Source organism: Delphinus delphis, chromosome 11, assembly GCF_949987515.2.
Source record: "Delphinus delphis chromosome 11, mDelDel1.2, whole genome shotgun sequence".
Classification (NCBI taxonomy): domain Eukaryota; kingdom Metazoa; phylum Chordata; class Mammalia; order Artiodactyla; family Delphinidae; genus Delphinus; species Delphinus delphis.
The window spans coordinates 97,926,981-97,954,633 of NC_082693.1; the positions used below are offsets into that span (position 1 = coordinate 97,926,981).

At 49.6% G+C, this 27,653-nt stretch overlaps 1 protein-coding gene across 4 annotated transcripts; it reads left to right on the top strand.

Moving 5' to 3' along the window:
- FAM118A (family with sequence similarity 118 member A) lies at positions 1–26,957 on the top strand. 4 transcript variants are annotated; one of them, XR_009521267.2, is made up of 10 exons: positions 1–208; positions 10,122–10,248; positions 11,040–11,292; positions 14,384–14,605; positions 16,382–16,510; positions 17,694–17,979; positions 19,535–19,567; positions 21,423–21,506; positions 25,133–25,294; positions 26,895–26,957. XR_009521267.2 is itself a non-coding variant. In XM_060025812.2 (9 exons), the coding sequence occupies exons 2-9, from the start codon at positions 10,202–10,204 to the stop codon at positions 25,150–25,152; spliced, it is 1,074 nt and encodes a 357-aa protein (XP_059881795.1). In that variant the 5' UTR covers positions 1–208; positions 10,122–10,201; the 3' UTR covers positions 25,153–26,956. The 4 variants fall into 4 exon arrangements, 3 of the variants coding, with proteins under 3 accessions (XP_059881795.1, XP_059881797.1, XP_059881796.1); XM_060025812.2 differs by having other exon boundaries at positions 25,133–26,956; XM_060025813.2 differs by lacking the exon at positions 1–208 and adding an exon at positions 8,441–8,462 and having other exon boundaries at positions 25,133–26,956.
- The last annotated feature ends 696 nt before the right edge of the window (positions 26,958–27,653 follow it).

Here is a 27,653-nt window from a genome sequence, read left to right on the forward strand (position 1 = left end):
TGGGAGTCGCGGCTGGGGGCTGCGCGTCATCTGCTCTGGCTCCGGCTCCGGGTGCGCGCGCCGTCCCCCCACCCGCAGACTGACTTCCGCCCGGCCTCGCCCAGCGCGAGGGGTGCGCGGCCTCCCGGAGCCCCCGGAGACTTGGACCGCTGAGCGGGAGGAGGCGGCGGGAGCGCGAGCTCCGACCAGCGTCTCGGTGGCGCCGCGGGTGAGCTGGCTGGTTGGGGAGGCCCGGGGGTGCCGGATGGAGAGCCCCTCAAGACCCCCGGCCTCTCTCGGGATCCACAGCCGCCTCAAGGACCCCAGAAGCTCGGTTCCCAAGACCCCCGTCTCACCCGCCCTCGGGAGCCCCAGCCCCCAGGACCCCTCGGGATCCGCCCCGGCCCCCGAGACCCTGTCGGAGTCCCCGGCCACCTCTGGCACCTACACCTTCAGGACTCTCGAGCCCCCAGACCCTTCAGGATTTCCCCTAAACCCCGATACCACCTGAGGCCCTCCCGCCGTTTCAGGGCCCCGGGACCCCTTAGGATCCTCGGTTCCAGAAACCCCCCAAGATTCCCTCAGGACCCCCGAGACCGTCCCTGACGTTCTCATCCCCGGGTTCCCTGAGGCCTTCCGCGCCATCTCTCCCTAGCTCCTCCCCCGGCTCCCTGGGCCGCCGTCCCCACCCTCGGCGTCTGCCCTGCCCTCTGCCACCGGCCCCGAGGTTCAGTTGCCAGTTGCCGTTTGCCTTCCTCTCCTTGCTGGTCTCGAGGCTGGGTTTCTCAAACCTGAGGTCCGTGGACCAATGCGGTGTCCGTGAAAGTGCTCCTGGGGGCTCGTGAATTCTTGATAATATAAAAGAAGTAGAGTCACCTGATGACCCTTTGTAACCAGGTAGGGGGTGTGATCTCAGCGCAGGCCGTGGCGTCGTGTTTACTGTTGCATTGAGGCCAGAGCAGGACTGGGTTTAATTTTCATGCTCTGCGGTGAGACTCATGGCTCCACAGAAGCGCCTAGAAAACAGATCCGATGTGGTGCAGGGTGGCCCAGCTAAGTAGGTGAGAGCCTTGGGGCGGATCAGGACGCTTTGAGCTTGTCTCCTAATTTTGTCATTCATGGAGCTAAGTTTTTTTTTTTTTTTCTTTAAATGGCTGTGGTGGGAGAGAATTGTTTGGAGGAAGCAAGACCACATGAGAGGTGGAGGTGACCTCGACCCAGGGTGGTGGCAGTGAGGACCGTGGCTTCTTCAAGCACGGCTAAGCTTCTTAAAGTCTAGATCCAAAAGACTAAGTTTCCAGGAATTGGCATTGGAGCCAGAGATGACACAGTCCCTGCTCTCAGGGCCACAATGGAGGGGGGTAGTTAAGCACCTAGGTAGTTTTTATATGGCCTTGAACTTAGCTGGGGTGAGGGTCAGATTCTCAGGAAGGGGTGTTATGGAGAGCTTCTTGGAGGGGAGGAAAAGTGACAGGTTATAGGTGAGCTGATTCTTGAAGGTTGAAATAAAGAAGTTTGCCAGGGGCTTCCCTGGTGGCGCAGTGGTTGAGAGTCCGCCTGCCAATGCAGGGGACGCGGGTTCGTGCCCCGGTCCGGGAAGATCCCACATGCCGCGGAGCGGCTGGGCCCGTGAGCCATGGCCGCTGAGCCTGCGCTTCTGGAGCCTGTGCTCCGCAACGGGAGAGGCCACAACAGTGAGAGGCCTGCCTACCGCAAAAAAAAAAGTTTGCCAGGGTCACTCCAGGCAAAGGGACAGTATGTGAAAAGGTAGAGAGGCATGCCACAAAGCACATGAGATTTTGGAAACCAAGAAGTGGGCTGGAGCATAGATTCATCCTGGGGGCGTGGCTGGAGATGTAATACCTCCTTAATGAGCAAGGTCCTCAGGGGCTATTAGAGGGAATCCTAAGTGGGAAGAATCCAGCTTTGTTCCCTGAGGCCCACGGTGCCCTTGGCCCTTTCTTGAATTACTGCTTCTCCCATCCCCCTGCGTGAGTGATGGTCCAGCTCCAAGCTGCAGAAAGGTGGGCGTTGTCAGTGGAGAGGAGTGAGGGAGGTGTTCCGGATAGAGGAGACCAGAATGGGGGAAACTGGGAAGCCTGGCAGAGGGCGGGGTTTCAGGCGTGGAGTGGCAAGAACGGGCTGGGCCAGGGTAGTCAGGACCAAAGCAAGAAGAGCTCTTGAAGCCTGGTGGAGGATTTGGTATTTGAAGGGAGTGGGGGGCTATCGAGGGGTTTGAGGAGGGGAGTGAAGAGGGATTTTGTGATTTTGAACAATTGCTGGGTCTGGTGTGGGAGAATTGTTTGGAGGAAGCAAGACCACAGGAGAGGTGGAGGTGACCTGGACCAGGTGGTACCAGCGAGGTCCTCAAGCACGGCTAAGCTTCTTAAAGTCTAGGCCCCAAAGACCTTTCCAGCTCTTTCTTGTCTCAGCCCACCGTTTTCTGCCTGGGGACTGATGCTGGGAACTTGTTAGTCCTTTTAGGGGAGGTTTTGGTCTTTTGCCCATAGGTCACCTAGGGCTTCATCAGGGTGACTGTGTGTCAGAGTGAGCCCCGCATCCACCCCGGCGGGGCACACGTGGCACAGTGGGCAGGGAGAGGAGAGGCTGGGGCTCAGAAGTGGAACCAGATCATGGAGTGTTTGGAAGCTGGGCTTGGGGGTCCCGAAGGAACTGGAAAGCCCTTGAAGGAGAGACGAGTTCAGATGTGTTGTGTCAGAAACGTCACTTTGGAGACAGTGTGGGACCAGAGGGGCTGAAACCGGAAGCAGGGTAGCTGTCAGTCCAGACAAGTTGTGAGGACTGCAAGGCATGGCGGAGGGTATGGATTAGAGATCGATCGAGAATAAATCCACAGGACTTTTGTTTGTTGAGGTCTGGACTTGGGTGAGGGGCAGGGAGACTCGCCAGGTACGATGACGCTGTACAGTAGAACTTTCTGTGATGATGAAAACGCCCTGGATCTGTGCTGTCCAGTTCACTCGGCACGTGTGGCTGTCAAGCATTTAAAACGTGACTAGTGTGACCGAGGAACTGAGTTTTAAATTTTATTTAATTTCAATTGATTAAATCCAGGAAGGATACCCATTGCGTGCACTTGGTGTAGTGGGGATCGCACTGTTGTGGGCTCTGCTGTTTTAAGTGTTACCCCTTTTAGTGTTTGCAGCAACCCTGAGGTGTAAGATATTATTCCTTTTTTACAGATGAAGGAAACACAGCTCAGAGAGACGGAGTAACTCGACCCCATATTAAGTAGTACAGCTGATACTCGGTTAACTTCTAAGCCTGGACTCTTTCTGCTGGATCCTACTTCCTCCCTCAAAGAGCCTCAAGGTCTCGTTCCCAGGAGAATGAAGTCCTCTCCAGTGGTGGCTTTGTTTCCCAGCTGAGCCCTCCTTATCTGTTCCTTATCTTATATTTGCTTGCTAAAGTTAACCGGACAGCTGTGTGGTGAGCTGCCAGCCCGGAGCAAACAGAAAGCTCTTCTGAGCTAGTTGTTTGCCCGAGGCTTCTTGCTGCCTCTAGTATCTCCTAATGCTGGCTGTTTCTCTTAGCATTTCTGGAAAATGAATGGAGCGAGGAAGCAGGTGAACCTGCAGATCAGCCAGACTGTGTGGCTTGGTATTTATAAAGATATGGTCGTAAAAAGGTACAAATGGGTACCTTACATGAAGTTTTGGGGTCACAGTGGACCAGCTGGTGCCCGGGATAGTGGCAAGATTATGGGACATAAGCCAGGAATGAGTTTATAGCTTGTCCCCGGACTCCCTAGGGGACCTTGACCAAGTCACTGCCTCTCAGTCTCAATTTTCACATCTGTTATTTAGAGTATTTGACATCGCGGAACCTTTAAGATCCCTCCAGCTCTAAAATTCTATAATTTTAGATTTCACTGGAGGTTTACTTTCTAGAACATCTCTTATTCCTCTTGGGATGGATAAATGCTGGTGCTGCAGCATTTGGCCTCTGCATTGATACATTTTAATAAGCCATTATTGGCTTATTGTTAAGTAACGTGTCTATTTGAGCTGTGCAGCATGTCACATCTGATGAACAGGCTGTTAAGCAGTGACCGCTTCAGATGTTGGCAGTGTTCCTGGTAAAATGTCAGGTATGTTTGCTTGCCCTCCTGAGCTGCACTGATGATTGGAGAAAACCTTCAAGGCTCCATTTAGCATGGTGGCTGGCCTCTTAAAAGGGTTTAATGTCAGCGTTGGCCAGGTGAGAGGTAATAAGAGCCACGTCACAGGGTTGTTGAGAGCTTTACGTGAGAATGCACGTAAGGTGCTTAGTGTTTGCCCTTGAACCTAATAGGGGCGTAGAAAGTGTCAGTAATTAATGTTGCGTTTTGAACTAAACTGTGGCCTTTAAATTTTTTATTAGTGGTGGGTTTTGTTGTTTTCTCGGTTTGAGCTTATGTGCCCAAGCAACTCTGTTTGGAGGCGCTGGTTTCAAGAAGCAAATGAGCACATTTTGATCATTACAAAATAAGGACTTTTTTCCCCCTGCAGTTTATTTTGACTGAATAAAAAGTGATTCGTTAAGTAGCATGTTTTCAAATTAAGGTTTTGTATTTCCTGTAACTTGAAGAAAACAATTCATCCTGAAGATCTCTTACTAGTAGTGACTGGGTTAAGTTTTACCAGAATCCAGGTTAAATGAATATGTCATTGTGGAGAAGCAGTGTTGAGCCGAAAGCTTCCTGTTGCTGAGGGAGAGCAGCTGGCTGCTGAGGTGGATTATAGTAATAGATGAACATCTTAAGGTTAAGTGCCTTTCAGATATTTGACTCAAAATCTTCACAACAATCAGTGATGTGGATGATGGCATGCCCATTTGACAGATATGGAAACTGAGGTTCAGAGCGATCTCGGGGCTGGGGGATATGGTGGTGTCTCCTGTCTCCAGATTCTGTATTTTCTCCACCAGAGCCCCAGGTGTTGTGGTTTCAGGGCAAGCCTCTCCTTTGCAGTTCTGGAAGCTTAATTATTCAAGGTCCATTTGTACCTTGTTTTCAGCTCAGATGAACCTACTTAGGCTAACCAAACTCGCCAGAAATACCTCTACCAACCAGACCCCAGATGATTCGTTAGTGGTTAGAAGTCTGTCAAATGTACTTGAAAACTTCCTCTTGTTGCCGAATGATTTCTGCTTCTGTGGCCCCCCTCCCAGTTAACACCGGGAACCAGATTGCGTGAAAAAGGCAGTTGGAGGGACTCAAGTTAGAGAAAAGGGTGAGGAGGAGGATGTTGAGGACCAGGTGTGTCAGTGTCAGTGAGCTGTAGCCCCAGGCACTCCTGCGATACTCGGATGGAGCTGGGAAGAGCTTGCTTCGTGGCGGAGGCCTGCAGACCTGCCTGGGTGTAGTCACAGGGCGATTGGTTTGGCCTCATTTGAGGACATTCCAGTCCTTAGGAACCACACTGGCTACCGGGTTCCATTTAATCCTAGTATTAATATTCCAGGCCTCCTGTCTCCTGTGAGTAGCAGATTTATAAATCATTTCTTAGTGTGGGTTACTTTTGTAACAGTAGCAGAGTGTAATACCAGAGCTAGCTGTGTGGCCAGGCCTGTACATTAATCAAGTCATTTGTAGTCACAGTGACCTGACTTTTTCCACAAATTCTGGGGGTGTCTTATTCCATCACTGTGGATTGGGTACAAGTGAGTTAAAAGCGAGCATTTGGAAATTTTCATGAATATTTGCGATGTCCCTGTGGAAGAGGAGTATGTTTTGAGCGTATGTCTGCTGTAGGCCCCTCTTCCTTCATTGTCATCGGGGCTGTACCACTTGGGAGCTCTCCTCTCCATGCTCTTATATACCACTCAAAAGCCACGTGATTATTTACAGGAAGAAGTTAAGTTTTCTTAAGAATATCTTTGAGGATCCCACAGACTGGAAACTTCTAATTCAGGGTTTGTACGTAAGTGAAGGTGTAATTTATAATAGAAAGTGATTCGTTTTAAGTTTTTTATTACGCTACTTGTAATAAAATACTGCTCTTTTTAAAAATATATTTATTTATTTATTTGGCTGCACTGGGTCTTAGTTTAGGCATGCGGGATCTTTGTTGTGGCATGCGAACTCTTAGTTGCGGAATGCACGTGGGATCTAGTTCCCCAACCAGGGATCGAACCCGGGCCCCCTGCATTGGGAGCGCGGAGCCTCAGCCACTGGACCACCAGGGAAGTCCCTAAAATACTATTATCGACAAATATTTTCTCCCTCCCCCCTCAAAACTTTATGGACCCTTTTCACTCATTGATCTGTGCTTTTTTTTTTTTTTTTTTTTTGGTCTTGATACTTTTGTCTTTTTTCCCATCCCTCTGCTCTTTCTGGCTGTGTAGAATGGTGATGAGCCCTTCAAAGAACGGCCAGTTCTGTAGATCAGCACCTGGGCCTGGTTCGGCAGGACTCAGGCTGGCCTCGCTGGGGTCGCTCACGCAGTTGTGGTCATCTGGCCGCTTGCCTGGCGTTGAACGGTCCCTCGTAGCCTCGCATGCCTGTCGAGTGGACGGTGCTGGGTTGTCAGCTGGTGTGCTCTCCATCGGTGGCCGTCCAGGAGGCTAGACTGGGCTTTAGGAGGCTGAGTTCCAAGAGGACGGGCTCCAGTGTCAACATGCTTATCAAACGCTCGCTTGCTTGTTTGCCGACATCCCATTGGCCAAAGAAGTCACATGACCCAGCCCAGAGCCAGTGAGAGTGGGACTGACTGCACGAGGGCCGGGGGACCAGGAGGCATGATGGAGCGGGTCGGGGAGGTCACTGACAGTCTGGTGCAGTGGAGTTAGGGAGCTGGGGAGCAGGACTTCGTTTTGCTAGCTGTAAGTAACAAGTTTGGTGTTTGTAGTTTATTCTGTTTTGCATTAGACTCAGTTTGGTGAACATTTATTTAGTGCTGGACACTAGGGATTCAAAGGATAAGTAAGGCAGTCTCTGGCTACTCTGAAGTTCATAAAATACTCATGATCTCCGATTTTAAGCAGAAAATATCCTATTCAGACTTTTATTCATGGCTTTAAATAAAAAGGACAGGAGCTGCTGATACAAATCTGTGTTGGGGCCTGATTTTGCTTTCAGAAAATGCTGATAGGTCCTGGGAAAAAAAATGGGTTACCATGGTGACTTGGCTTTGGGCCTGCAAAGTGTGGTGACGACACGGTCACCAAGGAAGCCAAAAGGTGCCGTGTCTAAAAGGTCTCTGAAGGCTTTTGTTCCTGTTGTCTGGAACCTGACTGGGTTGGAGGAATGGTGTTAGGGATGTAAGCAGAGCCCCAGAGGCTTGCCCGCCTACAGGAACTTCTAGGATCGGGCACTGAGTGCTTTGGAGGGAGATCTCCTGCTTGGCCCTTGGTTTAAAAACAAGGAGAGAGTTGGGGTACTTTCTAAGTCATTGTGAGATTTGGCTCGGATAATTATGCTGCTGAAAGAACAGGAAATGAGGTAATGTCTTTCAACATGCAGTGTTATAATGAACTGTAAACGTCTAAATATGGGCAGCTGTGCAGTTCATCATTACATCGTTATTGTGTTGAGATTTAATGTAATTGGGTACTTCCTGTGTTGGCTACTTTGATCCTTACAGACCCCCACCGGTATTAAAGCTTAGAGGCTCACCTGCCTATTGAGTCTGGAGCGTGTGCGGTTCTGTGGGAAGTGCTGCAGAAGCTTAGAGGCTCACCTGCCTATTGAGTCTGGAGCGTGTGCGGTTCTGTTGGAAGTGCTGCAGAGCCAGCGCCAGGCTTTCATCACGATCGGGAGGAGAGTGAGTGTTGAGCGCTCCAGCCGGCAAACCACCAGCCAGGAGCGCAAGCTGTCGCCTGTTACGTACATGCTCAGTGCTTGCAGTGGTAACTTGTTCTTCTGGAAAACTTTGAAATCACTTAATTCTGGAGTTAAGTCCAGCCCACAAAAGTTTAATTTGTTCATACCTTTTTGCAGATGTGTAAATGCAATGTGTAGGTTTTCCATTTGTATCTACCTTCGTACATATATGGAGCATCGAAAGCAGCTGAGCAATAATTGAAAGAACTGGAGAGAGATTTTGAAAGTTCTTCACAATGGTGACAGTTTGGGGCATGTGATTTCTTAAGCCATCGGTTGACCAGTGACTGTTTAAAAAATATTCTAAAATGTCTTGTAGAGCAGGATGAGGTAAAAGACTCCTTTCCAGGTGGGAAGGAGTAACTATTCTCAAGTGATGTAGATTATTTGGGGGAGCAGGATTGGGGGGCAGTTGGCTTAGTCAGCCAGTAAGCATCTTGTATTAACCTTTCACACAGGCTTGAACAGGAAGGACTCTGAGTTCTGTCATGCGGTGGAAGGTTGAGAAAGGAAGTCTGCGGCCTCCTGAGCTCTGTGACTCCAGAGGTTGAATCCAGAGCATCTTTCCTATGAGAGGTTCTCAAGCTTTCAAAGCTCGGTCAGTTAGCAGGATTTCCTATTTCATAGCTGTTGAAACTGAGGATCGACGAATAGTTAGGTCAGTCATTGGAATCTCCTGGCCGGGGCCCAAGGTTGCTTATTCTCGGGATTATATAATATAGTGGAAAACCTCAATATCTGTTCCTTTCCTTAGGAAATATCTAGTAGATAAAACAGAAATGGAACAATCTGACCTTTGATGACTCAGATAGTAACTCCACAGTGGGAAGGAGTTAGGGCCGATCACCAGCCTTGGGCAGGGGACGGGCATCAGGGAGCCGCACTTTCCTCGCCTGCAGACTGGTCTCTTAACATTTGGGGGAAGGTCACAGACACCTTTGGGAGTTTGAAGGGCGCTCTGGACCCTTTCCCATGAGCGGGGGTGGGGGGAGATGTGCACGGGCACCTGCACAGAGTCCTTTGTGCATTTCCAGGGGATGTTCTTAGGATCCTGTTTAGCTTTAAAATCTACAGATGCGCATAGGGTGACCAAGCCTTGTTTCCTTCCCCTGGAAAATTGTTTTTGGTGACCTAATTCTAATTGAGGGGGAAAAAAAAGATTATACATGTGAAAAGGTGGTTTTCAATGAGTGCTGGTTAGGCTGTGCAAAGCAGGCACTTAGGTGTTCTGCTGACCACTTTTCTGGAAAGCAGTTTGGCGGTAATGTGCTGAGATACTTTACAGAGTTCATATTCTTTAACTGAGCAATTCTGCTTGTCAGAAATCTCTCCTAAATAAATAATTTCAAAATAGACGAAAACTTTGTGCACAGAGATGGTTGTCAGAGTTATGGTAATGCCCTACATTGGGGAGGTAGGTAAAGTAAAGGATAGCGTATCAGCAAGATAGAATTTCATGTGTGTTGCTGTTACACTTATATTTAGGAATAGTTTTGAATAACATAAGAGAAATACTTTTATTAAAATGCATGAAAAAAGTAGGATATGACCTATGGTCTCAAATGATGTAAAAATTTGAAAGGAAAAAGTCTAGAGGGAACTCTAGAAATGCTAACAGTCATTGCTTGTAGGTAGTAGGATTATGGGCTTTTTAATCTTTTTTTTTCTGTATATTTCCTTCTTTGCAGTAAATGTTAGGTAGAGAATGGGGGGGGGATGTGATTCTGGAAAAACGATAGAACATGGAGATAGTCTGGCAATAGAGACCTGGCTGATTCGAGAGTTGCGTTTTATGTAAGCTAAGAATTGACCTTTTACTTCGGTTATTCCCTTGGACTGGATTTCAGCACGGCCAAGGGGGGCCTGGCGTCTCCTCGGAAGACTTGCTGGGCGTGTCCTGGTCCCTCTCAGTGCACTGCTCGGTGCCCTCGAGAGCTCGGACAGGCCTGGAAACCCGTGTGTGGCTTTACTTTGTCGTGCCGTTGCGTTGCCTTCCTTCCGTGATAAGTCGTTTGTGTTCGTGTCACCTGGAAGCGGTTCTGGAGCAGAGTCATGAAGGGGCAGTGAAAACACCCAGTGCTGAACCGCTGCACCACCTGCGCTCCCTCACACTAGTTTCCCTTCATTTTCCCCCCAGTGTCGGGCTTTGCAGAATCTGGGTCTGAGACTTTGCCTGGCCTGTTAAGTCACAGAATTAGGAATGGGGGCTTAGGAACCATTTTGGGTGTATGTTCTTGTATACTATGCTTTTCAGTTATTCTAATTTAAAGAAAGCTCCAAGACCTTTGATTTTAATTCCACCTCATCTCTCTTCCAGGGTACTATTAAGAGAACGTTCATCTGGGAAGTGGACGTTGCTTCTGACCGATTGCTTCTGAATCTCTTTAGGATTTACAGATGGATTCCGTGGAAAAGACAACAGACAGAAGTGAACAAAAATCAAGGTAAATGAAGTCAACTGCACCCTCAAACAGGTGTATAGCTTCCATCACAAGTCTCCTTATATGTTATCTGGTACCTGGGAGGGTGAGCGAAGTGAGAACACCAGCTGGGGAGGGCGTCTCCGGGGCCAGGTAACTACCCTCTGCTCCAAAGTAAGGAACGTTCGCAGAGGCAACTCTCTTTCTGCCCAAGGAGGCGACGGTCGCCTGGCCTCCATACCGAGCAGCAGGTGACCAGAGGGTCACATCTAAGGCTGGGGGTGCCACGTTTCACAGGAAAGAAACCTCTGACTGGGAGTGGGCGGGTTACACTTCTGTGAAGTGACGCAGGAGAAGGGGGTGCTTGCCGGGGGGTGGGTTGCAGAGGACCAGCATTTTGCCAGGAGTTTTCTTTTCTGTCCCTGTAATCAGGGATCATTTTATCACCATAGTCTGTATTTACAAGCCCTTTGCAGTTTTAAAGGAATTTAAATTGCTGAGATTTCTTGTGCACAAATACGTATCACTTAAGCGTGTGCTCAACACTATGGGGGACTCGAGATGAATAAGACAGTACTGTCCCAAGTCCCTTAGGAATGAGGATAGAACATGTGAGATTAATACACAAAAAGAAAAAGACACAGGCTCCGTCTTGCGGTTAGTGTAACCGGGGGGACGCGGCGTGTGTGTTTGTGTCCAGCAGGGGCTGTGTTTGACCCGACGCCTCTCGGATGTTCCCAGAGTGCATTGTTTTCTTCATGGTTGCCGTACTTCCACGTTGGCTTTCATTCTTTCCCTCCCTTGTTTTTAAGTAGAAAGTTTTTAAAAAGCCTCATCCGGAAACAGCCCCAGGAGCTGCTCCTGGTCATGGGGACGGGAGTCAGTGCCGCTGCGGCCCCAGGGATCCCCGCCCTGTGCTCGTGGAGGAGCTGCATCCAGGCCATCATCGAGGCCGCGGAGCAGCTCGAGGTGCTGCACCCCGGGGACGTGGCCGAGTTCCGCAGGAAGGTGACCAAGGACGGGGACCTGCTGGTTGTCGCCCATGACCTGATCCGGAAGATGTCCCCTGTAAGTCTTTTCGCACAAGTGCGTCAGGTCTCACTGGGGACACCTTGGCTGTGGGCCAGGTTGGTGAATGAGTCTAGCGTTTAGCCTTCTCCAAGGCTGCATCGTGTCTTTCTCACCGAGTTGGGCTGACAAGCCAGAAATCTTTCAGTTCATCAGAATATCGTCCCTTTAAACAGAGCGGGTGCCGAGCACAGTGTGGGCTCCTAAAACAGTCCTTGTTAAACAGGGCCTGGATAGGGGGCTTGTCTCAGGGAGGTCGCCGTGCTGCTCTGGGGACCAGCCTGGTGATCTCACCCTCGTTTAGCGAAGGGACAGAGCAGACAGGTCTGCGTTTGGTCCAGGCAGGCCAGCTGCGTCCCTTCACACGACTGGGGCTTCCCAGACATTGTAAGATGGGAGAAGACGGAGCTTCTTTGTCTGCAGGTGGAAAGGATCTAGCAGAGGAAGAGCGGTTGGTGATACAGGGGACACTCACTGAGTGATGCCCTGGAGCCAGTGGGGCGGGTGCAGAAAGGGCTGAGCTCACACAGGTCACAGCCAGGTCGTCATGGGACAGGACGCACACGGGGAGCTGGACGTGCGGCCGAGGCCCGAGGCAGCTTTCTTTCCCTTAGGTTTGTTGAAGAAGTATAGCCGTTATCTGAAGTTGGGGTGGGCAGATGTTGAGGGTTAACTGAGAAGAAAGCCTGAGAACTAGTACGCAGAACTTCGGCTGCTGCAGAAAGAAACCCCAAAGTACGTGGCTTGACTGTGATTGCGTTTACATTTCTCACATAAACATCTGGGTAGGCAGCCCCAGCGGAGCACAGGGGCTTGACGGTGTGGGGAACCCGGGCCCCCGTTTATGGCTCCGCCGTCTTCACCGTGCAGCCCACGCCTCATGCTCAAGGTTAGCTGCCCCGACTCCTGCTGTAAGTGATGTGTGCCTGCCAGCTAGTGGCAAGGGGACAGAGGGGCCGTGCGTCCTCCCTTACGGGGGCTGCCATGCAAGCCGCTCTGTTTGCATGGCATTGGCCGGAGTCGTACATGTGGCCATACGTGGCTTTAGCAGAGTCTGGGTGGCGAGGCCAGGTGCGGGTGCTGTGTTAATGGGGAGCTGGCACCGTGGGGCAGGGTCTTCGTGCTGCTTGCTTTGTAAATGGAGCTCTGCGTTCCTGGGCGGCTGCTTTCATGCTTCAGGGCAGAGTTGAGTATTGGCAGCAGAGATCGTGTGACCTGCAAAGCCTAAAATAGTTTGCTTCCGGGCCCTTTCTAGAGGAAGTTGCTGAGCCCTGTCAGGAGAGGGAGGGGCAGAGTCGATGGACCCGCGAAGGACCCCTCGGATGAGGCCGATCGTTCAAGTAGAGGCCAGCCAGGTGGATGCTTGTTTAGTCAAGGAGGTGAATCTTTGGAGCATATCTTATTCTCCTCTTTACTTTTGTGTATTTTTGAGAACTTCCATAAAAAAAGAGTTCAAGTGAGGCAGTCAGAATGGTTGTGTTTTCCTCGTGTTCAGCGGGTTGGGAACAGGTGCAGAGGAAGTGGAGAGTTGGTTTTCTCAGGGCTGGGGTTTTGCCCAAGGATTCCAGCAAAGCCAGGGAAGGGCGGGGAAGTTGAAAGCGAATTTCAGGAGTAACTGCAGTGTTACATTATGGAATCTAGGCTGCGTGATGGGAGAAGTTAGGCTGGCGGGGGAGGGAGAGACAGTGGGTCAGCACCGTGGGTCCCAGTGGGGTGAAGTCCCCTGGGAGCCGCGGTGCTAAGAGTTGGGCAGGGGGAGGGAGAGGCCGGCCAGGGCTTCTGGAAAGGGTCCTGCTGCTGGTCATGATAAGGTTTGGGGTGTGGATGGCGGAGATGGGACAGGATCGCTGGAGGAGGGTGATGGAGGAATTTAGATATAGGAAGGATCAGCTGCGTGGATGTGAACCCAGCGTGAGCTGTGACAGAAGCGCAGCTGGAGAGACTCGGCAGCGAGCGGATGCCACCCTCGCATCCACCCTGGTCCGGAGTGTGCGGTGCCAGGGACGTGGGGAGCTGGTCTTCAGGGCAGAAGGAGGCGAAGGCTCACGGAAGCGCGTGACGGGAACAGCGCGGGGTCTCCAGAGCCGGGAGGGACAGGAGAGTCTCGGAAGAGGGAGCACTGAGCCCTGGGATGAGCGACCACCTGGGAGGACGTGGGGGGGCTCTGGTGGACGCTCCCGAGGCCGATGGCGGCGGTGCCGGGGGCAGGCAGGGGCCGGCAGAAGCGTTTCATGTGAACGCACGGGTCAGGCTCTACCGCCGTCCTGCTGGCCCCGGGGCAAGGCTGGCTGAGGGGCGCTCATGCTGGGAGTGCGTGAAGCATCCTCCTGGCGCCACACCCCATCTCTCTGATCCCCTTCACAGCACAGCTCTTCAGGGGCTGTTGTATCCGCTCACCTCCCCTTGGAACCCAGCCCGGCCGGGCTCCCCTGAAGCCGCTCTGGTCAAGGCCACCAGTGACCTCTGGTGCTACATCCGGGGGCCCAGTCCCACTCCTGACCCTGCTCGGTCTCTCAGCAGCATGACACGCTGTCTTTCATCCAGTTCCCCAGAGCAGCAAGGCGGAGGAGACCAGTGCCTCTGTGGCTCCCGCGGAGGGGGAGGGAGCCCCGGTCTTCACTGTGGGCTTCAGGGCCCCACGTGATCTGGTTCCAGGTCAGCTGTCTGGCCTCACCTGCGGCACATGCCCTCACTCCTCTCCCGCCCTCAGCCCCACCTGTGCTCTGACCTCGGTGCCTGGCGCTGGCTCCTCCCCCGCTTGGACCACCCTCTCCAGAGCTGCCTCCCTCCCTCGGCGCTCTGCTCGCTCTGCTCGGAGGCCGTCCCGGGACCGCCGGCCCGTCTGTGCTCTGCCGCGCGGCACTGAGCCCCCTTCTCTGCTGGGCTTCCCCGCAGCGTGTATCACTGCTGGCGTGTTTGCACGTCACCTGCCTCCCTCCCCCAGGGTTTCAGTAAACTCTACAAGGTCAGCCGTTTTCTCTTTTTTAAAAAACGACTGCATCCCTGGTGCCTAGAGTACTGTCGCCTGCCTGGGTGCTCGGTGGTGGCTGAGAGCCGGCGGTTTTGTAACTCCGGGTCCACCTCTCCATAGCGCACGGGCGACTCCAAGCCCAGCTTCTTCCAGGACTGCCTGCTGGAGGTGTTCGACAACCTGGAGCAGCACATCCAGAGCCCGCTGGTGCTGCAGTCCATCCTCAGCCTGATGGAGAGGGGCACCATGGTGCTGACCACCAACTATGACAACCTGCTGGAGATCTTCGGGCAACAGCACAACAAGCCCATGGTGTCTCTGGATCTGAAGGACAAGACCAAGGTGCGGGCCGGCCGCCGGGCGGGAGGCGGGAGGAGAGGCGGAGGCGCAGGCATGTTTGCACTGCTGCTGTGGTGTGGCACGGGCTGTCACCTCCCAGCAGAGGGCCCCATAGGAAGGGTGCTGTCAGCTCGCGGAGGCTCCTCTCCCCGCTGGAACGAGACATGAAGGGCCTGGGACAGGGCGCTGCCGCCAGCTCCTCAGGACCCCTCGTCTGCCTGCCCCGGTTTCCGGTCTGCTTGCGTCCTGCACACCCGCAAGGGCTCTGTCATTGTAGGAGATGTGGGTGGTAAAGGCTGTGGTTCAGGAAAGCAAGATCACCTGCAGTCCTGTCGCTGTGAATTTTGGTTAATTTTGTTTATTTATTAATTTATTTTGTTTATTTATTAATGAACACACCGGGCCGCAGCACACGCCAAGCTTTTGTGCTGACATTTTCCCCTTAACATTATACTGTGAGCATTTTCCTATCAGACTGTCTTTAAAAGCATGGTTTTAAACGTAATTTCATTGTGAGACTAGATTATAGTTATCATTGTGAGCATATTTTCACAACTATAAATGGTGCTACAGTGAAAATTCCTACACTTTTGATAAGTTCCGGAGAACTTGTTAGGGTCAAAGGGTATGACCGTTTTAAAGACAAACGATGTGAATCACCCACGTGTTCTCCAGAAAGATCCAGTCTACACTCCTGCAGCTGTGCGAGGGGGACTCCGTCTCCCATGTCTTGCCAGCACGAGGCGTTACTAAAAAACCTAACAAAACACATTTCTCCTGTTGGAAAGGTGCACATTTTACGCTTTTATTTCTTTTATCGCTAAGGTTGACCACAGTCTCATTGCATCGCTTGTATTTCTTATGCGCCATGTGTGCCTGTGGATTTGTACGATCCCTGCCGGCTACGGCCGCTGCCTGTACCTGCTTCACTGCTGGTGGGCAGGGGGTCCCAGCCCCGCTCCACACGCAGGGACATCGAGGCCCGTTGTGATGCTGTCTTACTCGGGACCCGGAGAAGTGTGGGAGCTGCCCTTAGGCAGCCTGTCTCCCGGCGCTTGGCCGAGGAATTGTGACGGGGCCCCGGGCGACGCCTCGAGCGGGCCCCCCGTGACACGTGGCAGGACACCTTGCTCCCGTGTCGGAGCAGCGTGGCGCCGTCTGCGGGGCTGCTCCCTGCTGTACCGAGGGCCTCTGAAGTAAGCTGCATGTGGCAGGGAACAGGAGTGCTGGCTCAGACCTGCTCGTGGGGGGCAGGGGCGGGGGTTACTCCATTTGTCTGGGGTTGTCAGTCCGGCCCGCTGATGTGAGAGCCCGTGGCGTGGAGATAAAAGGAATATACGTGATGTGCATCTTCTGTATCTTGAAATGAAGCCAGTTTAGAGCTATTTGATAAACTATTTTTTCTGTATATGTATATTTTTTCTGGGTGTACAAACATTGTATACCTAGCAGTAATTAAAATAAAGCATGTGACTTAGAAGTGAAAGCCTTCATCATCTCCCTAAGCTCATCAGTCTTGACAGTGTGCTATAATCCGAGATGTTAAAGGTATTTTCCACATAACGGTGTTGGTCTCTGAAGAAGTTCTTTTCGATATGGCAGGACAGGAATAGCTAGCATTTAACACCTGAGTTTCTCTTAGGTTTAAAGATATAAACTGAAGCATCTCTTCCTGTTTCCCAGGTAGGTTTGAGAGGCCATGAGTCACTGTGGGTATTTTCCTCTTACACCTGTTTTAAATACCAGTGTTCTTCCTCTGTCTGGCTTGCGCTTTGCTAGGTCCTTCAGTGGGCTAGAGGACACATCAAATACGGAGTTCTTCACATTCACGGCTTATACACAGATCCCTGCGGGATGGTGTTGGACCTATCGGGATACAAAGACGTTACCCAAGACCCGGAAGTCATGGTACGCGCATCCTGACTAGGCACTGGTCGTACCCCTGGGGCTGTGTGGCGGCCGCTAGCCAGCAGTGGCGGTGGTCTGAGCAGGTTCCTGGCCTCCAGGCCTCCTGCCCCTCGGGTCACGCCGCTGCTCTCAGCTCTGTCTCCAGGGCCCGGCACAGGGCCTGGCACCTTGAATAGACGCTCAGTGGACTTTCCGTGATCCTCTTACTCGGGGTTCCAGTTACGTCGCCTCAGCATGACTCACAGGCCCCTGCACGGTCTGCAGCGCTCTTCTCTGGCCACTCCTCTCTACTCATCTTTTTTCTCTGTTCATTCAGGCATCTCCTTCCCCTTCTCTATTTAGCAATCTCTTTTAGCTTTCAAAACCTAGTTTTAAAATTCCATTCTCTGTGAGGCTTGTTTGATATCCTGGACAAAATGAAGTGTGGAGAAACTGCCTGCTGGCTTTTATGAACTCGTTTATTTCGGCACTTAAGAAACCACAGGTCTTCACTGATTCGCTGTTGAGCGCAGTGTCAGGCCCTCCCTCCCTCGCCCTCCGCCCTGGGCACAGGGGTGACGCCCTCACCTTGCCGCTACTGCACCTCTCTCTGAGGTGTTTGGGTGTCGGAACTGGTGATTCTCTGCGTGCCTGAGCGACCCGGCTAATAATCTTTGTTTCCCTCTACGCCCACCCCCTTGGGTCCTTGTCACTGGTCTCCTCCTCAGCTCTCCTGCCCGCGCTCCCCAAAACCTTATTCTTCCGAGGCCAGGCCCCTCTCCGCAGAGTTCCCACCTGTGATTCACTGGGACAGAGGTCAATTCCAGGGCCTTACATATGCACAGCTCGGAGCTGAAAGAAAATTTCATGCTCTTATTTTATGTTTTAATCATTTAAAATTGTACATAACTGTAGAAGATTTGAATTGAGTGACTACGCTGACAAGATGGTGGGTGGGGAGGGGTGGGCAGTAGCGCATCTGCACGGATTTGGGGACGTGGATTTGGGGCCTGGGCCGCTTGCCCTGGCTTGGAGAGGAAGGGGCTCCCTTCCTTTTGCTGCTTTTCTAACTTTGCTCCTCTGTGGCTCTTGGGAAAGGCCGGTTAGGGAGCAACCATTTAAAATCACAAATATCTACTTTACGTCGTAAGATCTCACTCACTTTCAGATGAGCATCTCGATCTCCTCGTTGGTTCTTTCACAGGAAGTTCTTCAGAACTTGTACCGCACCAAATCCTTTCTGTTTGTGGGCTGCGGAGAGACCCTCCGTGATCAGATATTCCAGGCCCTCTTCCTCTATTCGGTGCCGGACAAGGCGGATTTGGAGCACTACATGGTTGTGCTCAAGGAGAGCGAAGACCATTTCTTTAAGCAGCAGGCAGACATGCTTCTGCGTGGGATCAAAGTCGTGTCCTACGGGGACTGCTTTGACTACTTTCCGGGGTATGTGCAAGACCTTGCCACTCAGATCTGCAAACAGCGAAGTCCAGGTATGGGATTTCTTTTTTCACTGTTCACTATACAAATCTGATAGGATTCTTCCATTTTTTTCCCCCTTTTTTGTAGATATAAATTACATACCATAAAATAAAATTGAGAGGTAATTTTACATGCCATTAGATTTACCAGTCTTCTAGTTATTATTTTTCTTAACGTCTCTGTGTACTTTAAAAATAGAAGATTAGGGTTATTGGTATGACAGTAGCAGCGTATAAATAGAACGTTACCGTCAAAGCTGTGCATACAGTTGTACGCATCTGCTCGTCACAGATGACATGCCATGCTTCAGATTACCTTAACCGAGAAAGAAAACTGCCCAGCCGGCCTCATCAGCTGTGATACTGACAGCCTGAAAAATGCAGATATCTCATACCTTTATCCTGTCACTACATTTTAAAAATTAAAACACGGCAGCACAAAATGATTTCATGAAGACTTTTCTTTTTTAAATAACATCTTTTCCCTGTTCTGCTGAGTGCAACACACCTTTTAAGTAATTTTCCTTGGCCCTTTGGGGAATTGATCATCTGCCAGGAACAACCAAGAGAAGTGAGCACTTAAATTGCTCGTCTTGCCATAAGGGCAGTTCATGGCTTTGAGTTTGGTGTCATAAAACACGGATGACGGCAGACTTCAAGAGGTCTGTATTGGCTGTCATGTCACGGTAATAGGAAACCCAGACATAGTCACCCACGCAGTGGAATTGGGTTAACCACAAAGCTGCCTGCACGTGACCGGCCATGAACTTGAAGACTAGAGATAACGCGAAGATCACGGGAACCAAATGCACAGATAGTCTAGCAGTCTAGCTTCTTCCCACTAGTCCTTTTCCGAATTGCTAATAATTAGCAAGATGGACTGACTTAAGTTGCATTCACATTAATAAAAGTGTCATTAGGGTGGCAGTCTGCTTTTTTTTTACTAAGGGAAAGAGCAGGGAGCCGACACTTGCTGTGTTACACACTGCTGTGAATTTTACATCCTTGACCTTATTTCACTTTTGGTCACAGTATCCACTGCTACTAAGTAGGTGATTTTAGAGCTGATGAGATAGGCTCAGAGAGTTAGTGCCCAGGTATTTTGAAGCTGGGGCTGGGGTCCTGGACCGACAGCAGAGTGGAACATGCCTTCAGGGTGTCCCTGCGCGGGCCTGCGCGCTGGCGCTGCTGCTCCTGACCCACGGGGCCTCGCCCGGGGCTCCCGCGCCTGCCGCCGCTGGCGGGGCCTCCTGTCCCCACCCAGGCCCCCTTTTCCAGACCCTGGCAGCTGAGTGGACTTGACAGGCTGCTGGGGGCTGAAGGCCGTTTGGACTTGTAATGTGTGACCGTGTCCTTAGGGACGTCTGTACGCGTGTTCTTGAGGTGCTTCTCCTGCTGGGAGGGGCTGGTGGGTCAGCAGCAACCGCAGTCGTGGTGGCAGCTCCCCGTGCCCGGGCCGGCTCGGGGGCTTCACACGTCGGGGTTCAGCCCTCACGTCGGCCCTGGGGGTGGAGAGGAGGAAGCGCTGTGGAGTGGCCTCTGCTGACTGTTCTCCTTTCTTCCCCAGATGCCGATCGAGTGGACAGCACCACGTTGTTCGGTAAAGCACATCTTGGCTTTTGCCAGCCTGTTTTTTGCCTACGGGTTCCAGTGTTTTCCTGCTCTTACTTATAAAATCATAGATGTGTTTCTCACATTGAATACTTAGCCCGTGTTGCGTCAGGACAGCCCCGCCAGAGATGATAGATGGCAACACCTGCATGACGGTCCCTTGAACTGGGAAGCAGCTCTGTCAAACGTGGGCCATCCACTGGTGCCAGGAATAATTTCCTGTCCTGGAACCAAGAGTCTGGGGGAATTAGAACAGGAGTCTACTTGTATCATACCGTTGGGTCTAAGATGTAGTTAGTTTTTTTTTTTAATCGGATATAATTCCTTTACAGTGTTGTGTTAGTTTCTGCTGTATAATGAAGTGAACCAGCTCCATGTATACACATACCCCCTCCCTCGGGGCCCTCCCTCCCCCCGCCCCCCGCCCCCCGCCCTAGGTCATCACAGAGCACCCAGCTGAGCTCCCTGTGCTGCACCGCAGGGTCCCGCGAGCTCTCTGTTTTACACGTGGTGGTGCATAATTTGACCCATCCCCTTCAGAGATTTTAACTGCAAAGGTTCTAAGTGTTGGTGTAAAATTTTCTATCTGCTACGTGGTTGAAATGTCCGTACTCACCTTGCAGGGCTCGACTCTGCCCATTTATGAGTTGACCAGGTACGACTGCGCTCAGAGGCTCCCGGCGTCCACCCTGGGGTGAACGTAGTGCCAGGTTTCCCCATGCTGGTCAGTCACTTGGGTTAGAAGGGGCTCTGGTCAGTGGAGCCGGAGGCCTTGCAGCCCCGGTTTCCCTGCCCCTCTCAGCAGAGCCACAGATAGAAACTTGGTAGTGCCGCACGGGCTTCAGTTAAGGAATTGTGAAACAGGCGCGCTCAGCTTTCCGTTTCTCCCTTATCTCCGTGGGAAAGGACGCATTTATTTTAGCTGTGTTCTCTGACTCCCAGAGTCATCCATTTCTTTTGAAAAAAGCATTAACTTGATAGACGTCTGTAGCGTATGGTAGGGATTAGTTGGTCAGTGCTTTAGTAAAATCAGATAGGTGTTTTTTAAATTAAAACAATTTTTTAAATTGAAGTATAGTCGCTGTACAATGTTATATTTTACAGGTGTACGATATAGTGATTCACAGTTTTTAAAGGTTATACTCCATTTATAGTTATTATAAAATACTGGCTATTTTCCCTGTGTTGTACAATATACCCTTGTAGCTTATTTTATACCTCATAGTTTTTACCTTTTAATCCTCTACTCCTATATTGCTCCTCCCCCCTTCCCTCTCCCCACTGGTAACCAGTGGTTTGTCCTCTATATCAGTGAGTCTGCTTTTTTGTTACTAGTTTATTATATTTTTTAGATTCCACGTGTAAGTGATACCATGCAGTCTTTGTCTGACTTATTTCACTTAGCATAATGTCCTTCAAGTCCATCCATGTTGCTGCAAATGGCAACATTTTGTTCTTTTTTTATGGCTGAGTAGTAGTATTCCATTGTATTCCAAGATGTATTCCACAACTTCCTTATCCATTCATCTGTTGATGGACACTTGCACTTTCTTCCATATCTTGGCAATTGAAATCATGCTGCTATGAACACCGGGGTGCATGTATCTTTTCCAATTAGAGTTTTTGTTTTTTCGGATATATACCCAGGAGTGGGATTGCTGGATCATATGGTAGCTCTATTTTTAGTTTTTTGAGAAACCTCCATACTGCACCAGTTTACATTCCCACCTGCAGTGCACAAGGGTTCCCTTTTCTCCACATCCTTGCCAGCATTTGTCGTTTATGTTCTTTTTGATGATAGCCATTCTTAGATAAGTTTTTTAATAAAAGTTTTCATCTTTCAGGTAATGCATGCCAGGACTGTGCAAAGAGGAAGTTAGAAGAAAATGGAATTGAAGTTTCAAAGAAACTCAGACAATCAGATACTGGTATAACGTCTTTTCTTTTTTTAAAAAAAATTATTTATTTATTTATGGCTGCGTTGGGTCTTTGTTGCTGCGCACAGGCTTTCTCTCATTGCAGCGAGTGCGGGCTTCTCATTGCGGTGGCTTCTCTTGTTGCACAGCACGGGCTCTAGGCGCGCGGGCTTCAGTAGTTGTGGCACGTGGGCTCAGTAGTTGTGGCTCGCAGGCTCTAGAGTGCAGGCTCATTAGTTGTGGCGTACGGGCTTAGCTGTTCTGCGGCATGTGGGATCTTCCTGGACCAGGGCTTGAACCCGTGTCCCCTGCGTTGGCAGGTGGATTCTTAACCACTGCGCCACCAGGGAAGCCCTGTAATGTCTTTTCTTTTTTGCAGATTGGCCTTATTTGGAGGTGTTTTCAGTCATAGTGCTTTGCTTTAATACCCCAGCCTCTTAGTGGAAGGAATGATACATAGATCATTCCAACTGCCCAGAGGTTCCTACTTTAACAATTTCTTTATTTAAGTTAGCATGTTATTGAAGAAAAACTCGCCAAGTACACAAACTGTAAGCAGCCCAGTGAGTTTTCACAAAGTGAATACACAATTGCGAAAACTCCCTGGTTACCTCCAGTTCAAGAAACGAAACGGTGTCAGGAGCCTGCCCCTGCCTGCCCCAGGCCCCATCACTTTTTAGTCACTCCCTCGCCACCCGAGGGTGACCACTATCCTGATTTATGTCCTTAGTTTCCAGAGAAAACCACTTTTAATCATGTGTTTTTTGTTACCTCTATCACTGAATGAGATTTATTTAAACTATTTAAATATTTAGTTGAACTGTTTATTTAGATAGACAATCTCTGTCACCCCTAGGAAAGGGGATCTAGCATTCCCTCCCTCTCTTTCTTCCAGGTTTCCCTAGTCTGTACTTTCTTTCTTTAAATAGTGCACTTATGTTTTCTGACCTCTCGATATGAAGATGCAGCTCTAACGGCCCCTACCCTTCTCGCCTCCCCTTCCTCGTCTCACTTCCCAAAGCCCACCAGTTTTTACATCGTCAGTGTTGATCATCATGGTCACGGACTGAGGGGAAAGAAGCCCTCCAGTTTGTCTATAGGTCGGTTCTAAAAGTTGGAAAACAATAGTTGCTTAAAAACACAGCAAGTATTTTTCCTGGTCAGCCAGCTGCGTGTTGTGTTCATGGGTCCAGTGCCGTGACTGCTGTGCCAGCTGTGGGACGTGTTCTTAGAATCAAGGTCCAGTGTGTTTCTTTCCCTAACGTTCCATTAATCACGCTCCCATTTTTGGTTGTTGCGTATTGGTGGTGTTTGTGTTGCTTTTATTTTGGGGGGAGTTTCTAGATTCTTTTCTCCTTATTGTCCCCCAAAAATCACATTTCACAACGTTTTTAAATGTACGTATTCTCTCAGTCATACTGCCCCTCATTTTCCGAGTCATCCCCTGACCACCTGCAGGCGTGTCACCCTGGAGCCCCCTTCCTTGCTGTCCTGGATTACCGCCCAGGTCTGCCTTCTGCCCACCGCACCCACTGCTGCCAGAACCTCCTCCGGTAGCCCCCACAGCCCCCAGCCCCCCGAGGACCGGCTCATCACTGTTGGTTGGAGCGTGGGATTCTTCATTCATGAATCCCCCTTGGAACTCCGCTGTCTTAAGCGGCCAGGTTTCCTGTTGAAGAGGGTTTGCTGCAACCCAGGTCTCTGTGATTTGTAGGTGACCTGTTCTTTCTTTTCTGGAAGCTTTTAGGATCTTCTTTTTCCTTGCTATTTAGAAACTTCATGAGGATGTGTATAGGTGAGCAAGGTTTTTATATACCTTGCTCAGTGTTTTCTTCCCTTCAGTTCTGGAATAATCGGGCTCCTCTGTTCCCTCTTCCTTCAGTCATATTAGTTGGGACCTCCTGGACTGATTTCTACTGTGTTTTCTCTAATGTCTTAATTTTCTTCAAAAACTTTCTGGAGGATTCTCAAAATATGTTCCACCCTTTTCTTTTTAATTTTGGGTGTTAAATTTTTATTTTGGGTGTTATTGTTCATTTCTGACAGCTCGTGTTTTCTGATTTAGTTTGTCTCACAGCATCTGTTGTTTTAGGACTACGGTATCTTTTCAAATCTCTAGAGATACCAGAGACTTCCCTGGTTATCTGACTACTCTGTTCCTGAAAACATTAGAGGATTTTCGGATAACAGAGTTTATTTTTTATTAGATGAGAAAACCTCAGTAAAACACTCTTAAACACCAATATAATAATCCACCAAGAATTTCGGACGGCTATGAAGCATTTAACGTGCTACCAGTTACTTACTAACATTTCAGTTAGGTCCGCAGTGCATACGTTTGAGCAGTACTGTGATACTGCATTTCCCTTCTACACCACAAGGGACGTGGACTGTTGAAATAGTTTGTTATGGATGTAAAAATTCATAATAAACGTTAAACAAGTAAGCAAACATGGCAGTTTTCTCAGTGGCTGCCTGCAGAGTGAGTTGGGCCCGGTGGGAGGAGGAGACAGGTGAGGTGGTGGCTCCTGCTGGCTGGCGGTGGTGGCGGTGAGTGTTGACGAGCCTTTTGAGGGGCCGGCTGAGTTCCAACCGCGGCTGACACTGCGCCCACCCCCCTTACATTTTGCACAACTACAGTGCACATATCTTTAGAGGAAGAATTCCATTTTGATAGTATTTTGGATAAAATTCTTTGCAGACTTTTAGCAAATATTTGGATTGTGAATCCAGTAGTTAGGGACATCTGTAACTAAATAAAAAAAATAAAACTAGTGTTCTTCGAGTTGTTCCCTCCAGGACAAGAGACTCTCTTCCTCTAGTCTCCTTCCTGCTGCGCGTTTCCCCATGTCTGGGGCTCCCCAGTTGCCTGCCAGCATTTAAGAAGAAGGTGGGCCCGGGTGACTGTGCCGCAGGCTGCCGTGGATTTGCCGTGGCTGCTGCTGCGTATGCGTAGCTTTTCTGCCCCAGGCCGCCCTCTGAATTGGTGCTGTGTGTATAGGGCAGCAGGGCGGACTGCCTGGTGGACTTGGCTCCAGAGCAGTGGGCAAGCCAGTCTGTGGGCTCCTCGGGGATCCCCTGGATGCCAGCACCCACACCGGCAGCCTCCTCTCCAAGCAGGTCTGTCTGTAGAGCGCGCCCTCTGGTCTTTCTTACAGAAAGCTTTGTCCTGCTCTGCATGTGGGTGAGACCAAGGTTCTTCTCAGTGCTGCTGGCCATACGTGCAGGCTGGAGGGCTCAGAGCAGCACAGCAGGCTCCCACCTGCAGGCAGTCCCGTTGTGCACATACCCTGAACCTTCACTCTTGTCTACAAGTCACCAGGCTCCCGCCCTGTGTGTGCTGAAATTGCCCCTCACTTCCAGTCCGCTGAGAAGGGGAGAAGCACTCACATTCTCGGGTCGAGACTTCCATAGAGCTTTGCAAATCTAATGTTATCATTTACTTTGTCCTGTGGTGGTATTTATAACTCAGAAAGCCATTTTTAGACAGTGGCCACTATTTCCATTATGGAGGTATTTTCAAAGTCTTTAGCACATAAGAAAAACCATAATCAGTTTTTGAAATAAAAATCCCACGGCAGATACCTTTTTAAGGTCAACTTTAATGTTTTGGTATTCCTTTCTTTTTGTTTAAACAGATGATGCTGGAGGGTCTTGAAATCTTTAAGACCAATAAAACCTGCAACTTGAAAACCAGCCTTCTGTAACCACAGTGCCATCCCAAACGATGAGGAATGTTAGAGAACTCCACACAGGACCTCTTGATCTGAACCGTCAAATACCCCAAAAGAGCCATGCGGGTGTGTGGCCTCAGAGGCTGGGTGAGGGAGTTAGGCGTTGTGTTGAACTGCTTGGGAGGTGACGCATACACGGCAGGTGTCCTTTGTGAGGACTGATACACAACTACCTCAGGGACCAAATCAATGGGCAGGGACATACCTGGTATTCCCGACTCCCATTTGATATGCCCTCTGTCAGGTGGTTTTTTTCTCTAATAAAAGGGGGAAAAGTAAAGACTGTCCAAGCAACAGTAGTTGCCAAAGAGAAAATAAGACACTAGACACTTAAATTTTATAATTCTTGTGGAAACATCCGTTAGTGTAGAAAAAAAATTAGAAGTGTGTTTGTTACATTGTTAAATAGTAAAGAAGGAATGGAAACTGAAGGCACTGAGTCCGCCAGTGAGAGCGGTATGTTTTAAGAATGACTTGACCTGTAGGCTTCTTTGGAGTTGTGTAATTTCAGTTAGTACTTGGTCTCTAAAGAATGGCAGGTCTAACTGTTACTAAGAAGTGAAGTCTCCAGGAGCCAGAGGGCCTTTTCAGAAGCACAGGTCAGTGTCCAAGTGTGTCATGCAATGGATAACTGAGAATTTATAAGTGGAGCACAAGACCAAGTTCTAAACTTTTAAATTCCAAGCTTTCCAAGCCTTTTTTCTATGGGTTAAGGTCCAACCTTTCTGTTCTTCTCAAAATCCTCTCCCCACAGCCCATATTAAAGGATTTGCACAGAGTGAAGTAGGCAAAACTTGCCAAGGGTCTGTAACACTTTAGACGTTGTCAGGGCAGATGGTGTGCTGAGCTGCGTGCTCGTGCCCAGGGAGTTGCTCTGTGGCCCTGGCGCTGTCCCTGCTTGGTTTCTGTGTCAAGGCTGCCTGTCTTGTAGCTCCCCACGGGTTTAGGGAAAGTGAAGCATGAAGTTGGGATGTGTAGGGAATGAGAGACAAGCCAGAGAGTTGCTTAAGACCTTTTTTGTTTTTTTTCTTTTTGAAGCATGGAAAACAAACCTTTTATGTTACTCTGGTCAGAAATAAAATTTTACCTTCAATTCTGTTTGCTCAACTTTTCTTTAGTTATGACAAGGTATGGTATCAGGTATTTAATGAGAATTTTTACCTTGAGTTGCCACTCAGTTGTGAAACTGATTACTTGAATGTGTTTATTAAACTTTTTGAAAAGCAAACTAAGTTGGCTTTTTTAAAAAAGACACATTTATAAAGTGCAATCCGGGCAAGATACGTGAATTTGAAAGTTGGTCATACATAGGGTGTAGCAATATTACAAGCATGGAAAATGATGTGAAACAGGATATAAAACTGGAAAAGTAAAGTGGAGCCAGTTCAAGACGAGCTATGAGTGCCACGCTGAAGAATCGGAGGCCTTCTTGTTGTGATGAGTGAATATATCTAGTCAGTTCTGCTGTGATTCCTATTTTAGAATGCAGATTTATTCCAACAAGATTGATATGTTAGAAAGAAACAATCTGAGCATAACTCGCTCACTTACTTATAATTTTGCTTCTGAGAAACACTGAGTCAGGGAGTGACTAAGTATGGATTTGTTTGCTGCCTCAAGCTGGAATAGTTTTTACATTTTTAAATGGTTATATTTTAAATAATAGTTACACAGACACCTACGCAATAGCCTCTTTGCTTCCTCATCGAAGCCTGAAATACGTATGACTCTCTGGCCCTTAAAGAAGTTTGCTGGACCTGCTCTAGGTGAAGGCGGGAGACTGCAGCCGGCTGCACAGAGCTGCGGGGGACACGCCGCCCAGCCCTCAGCTCCCTCAGACGAGCCTTCCCCCACTCGACCTCAGCAGCAAGCTTCACCCGATGGGTTGCCCATTTCACAAGCCAACGTCTGCGTGTTTTGAGATGAAGTGCCATATATGCTCTAGTATTTGTGAATTGCTTAACTACTTAGTGTGTATAAAACCAGCTATTTATTAAGTTCCTGTCTTTTTTTTTTTTTGGACCCCATGTTTCCCATCAGCCGGTGGTTTTCATTGTGCACTTTTGCATGGCGCCGGGGTTTTCAGGAATGTGGGTGTACTGCGTTAGAACAAAACCGTGGTCCTACTCAAGGATCACCGGCGATCCACGAGTCCAAGTTACGAGACAGAGAGAACAGCCCAGGCAGAGAAAAGGGTCTACACTGAGCTCCGTGTCACCGAAGGGACATTTCAATGTAAAGTTGATGCCTTTCAAGGCAGGAGGCGGCGGTGATTTAGATGGTATTACCAGCACTGAAAAAAGGAACAAAGGACTAGTGGCTTCTGCTGTCTCAAGTTCTTAGAGACTAGCTGATGGAGCACAGGAAAGCAAGTTTTACCTGAAATAATGAATGTTGTTCAAAAGCGATTCCATTACTTCAGGAG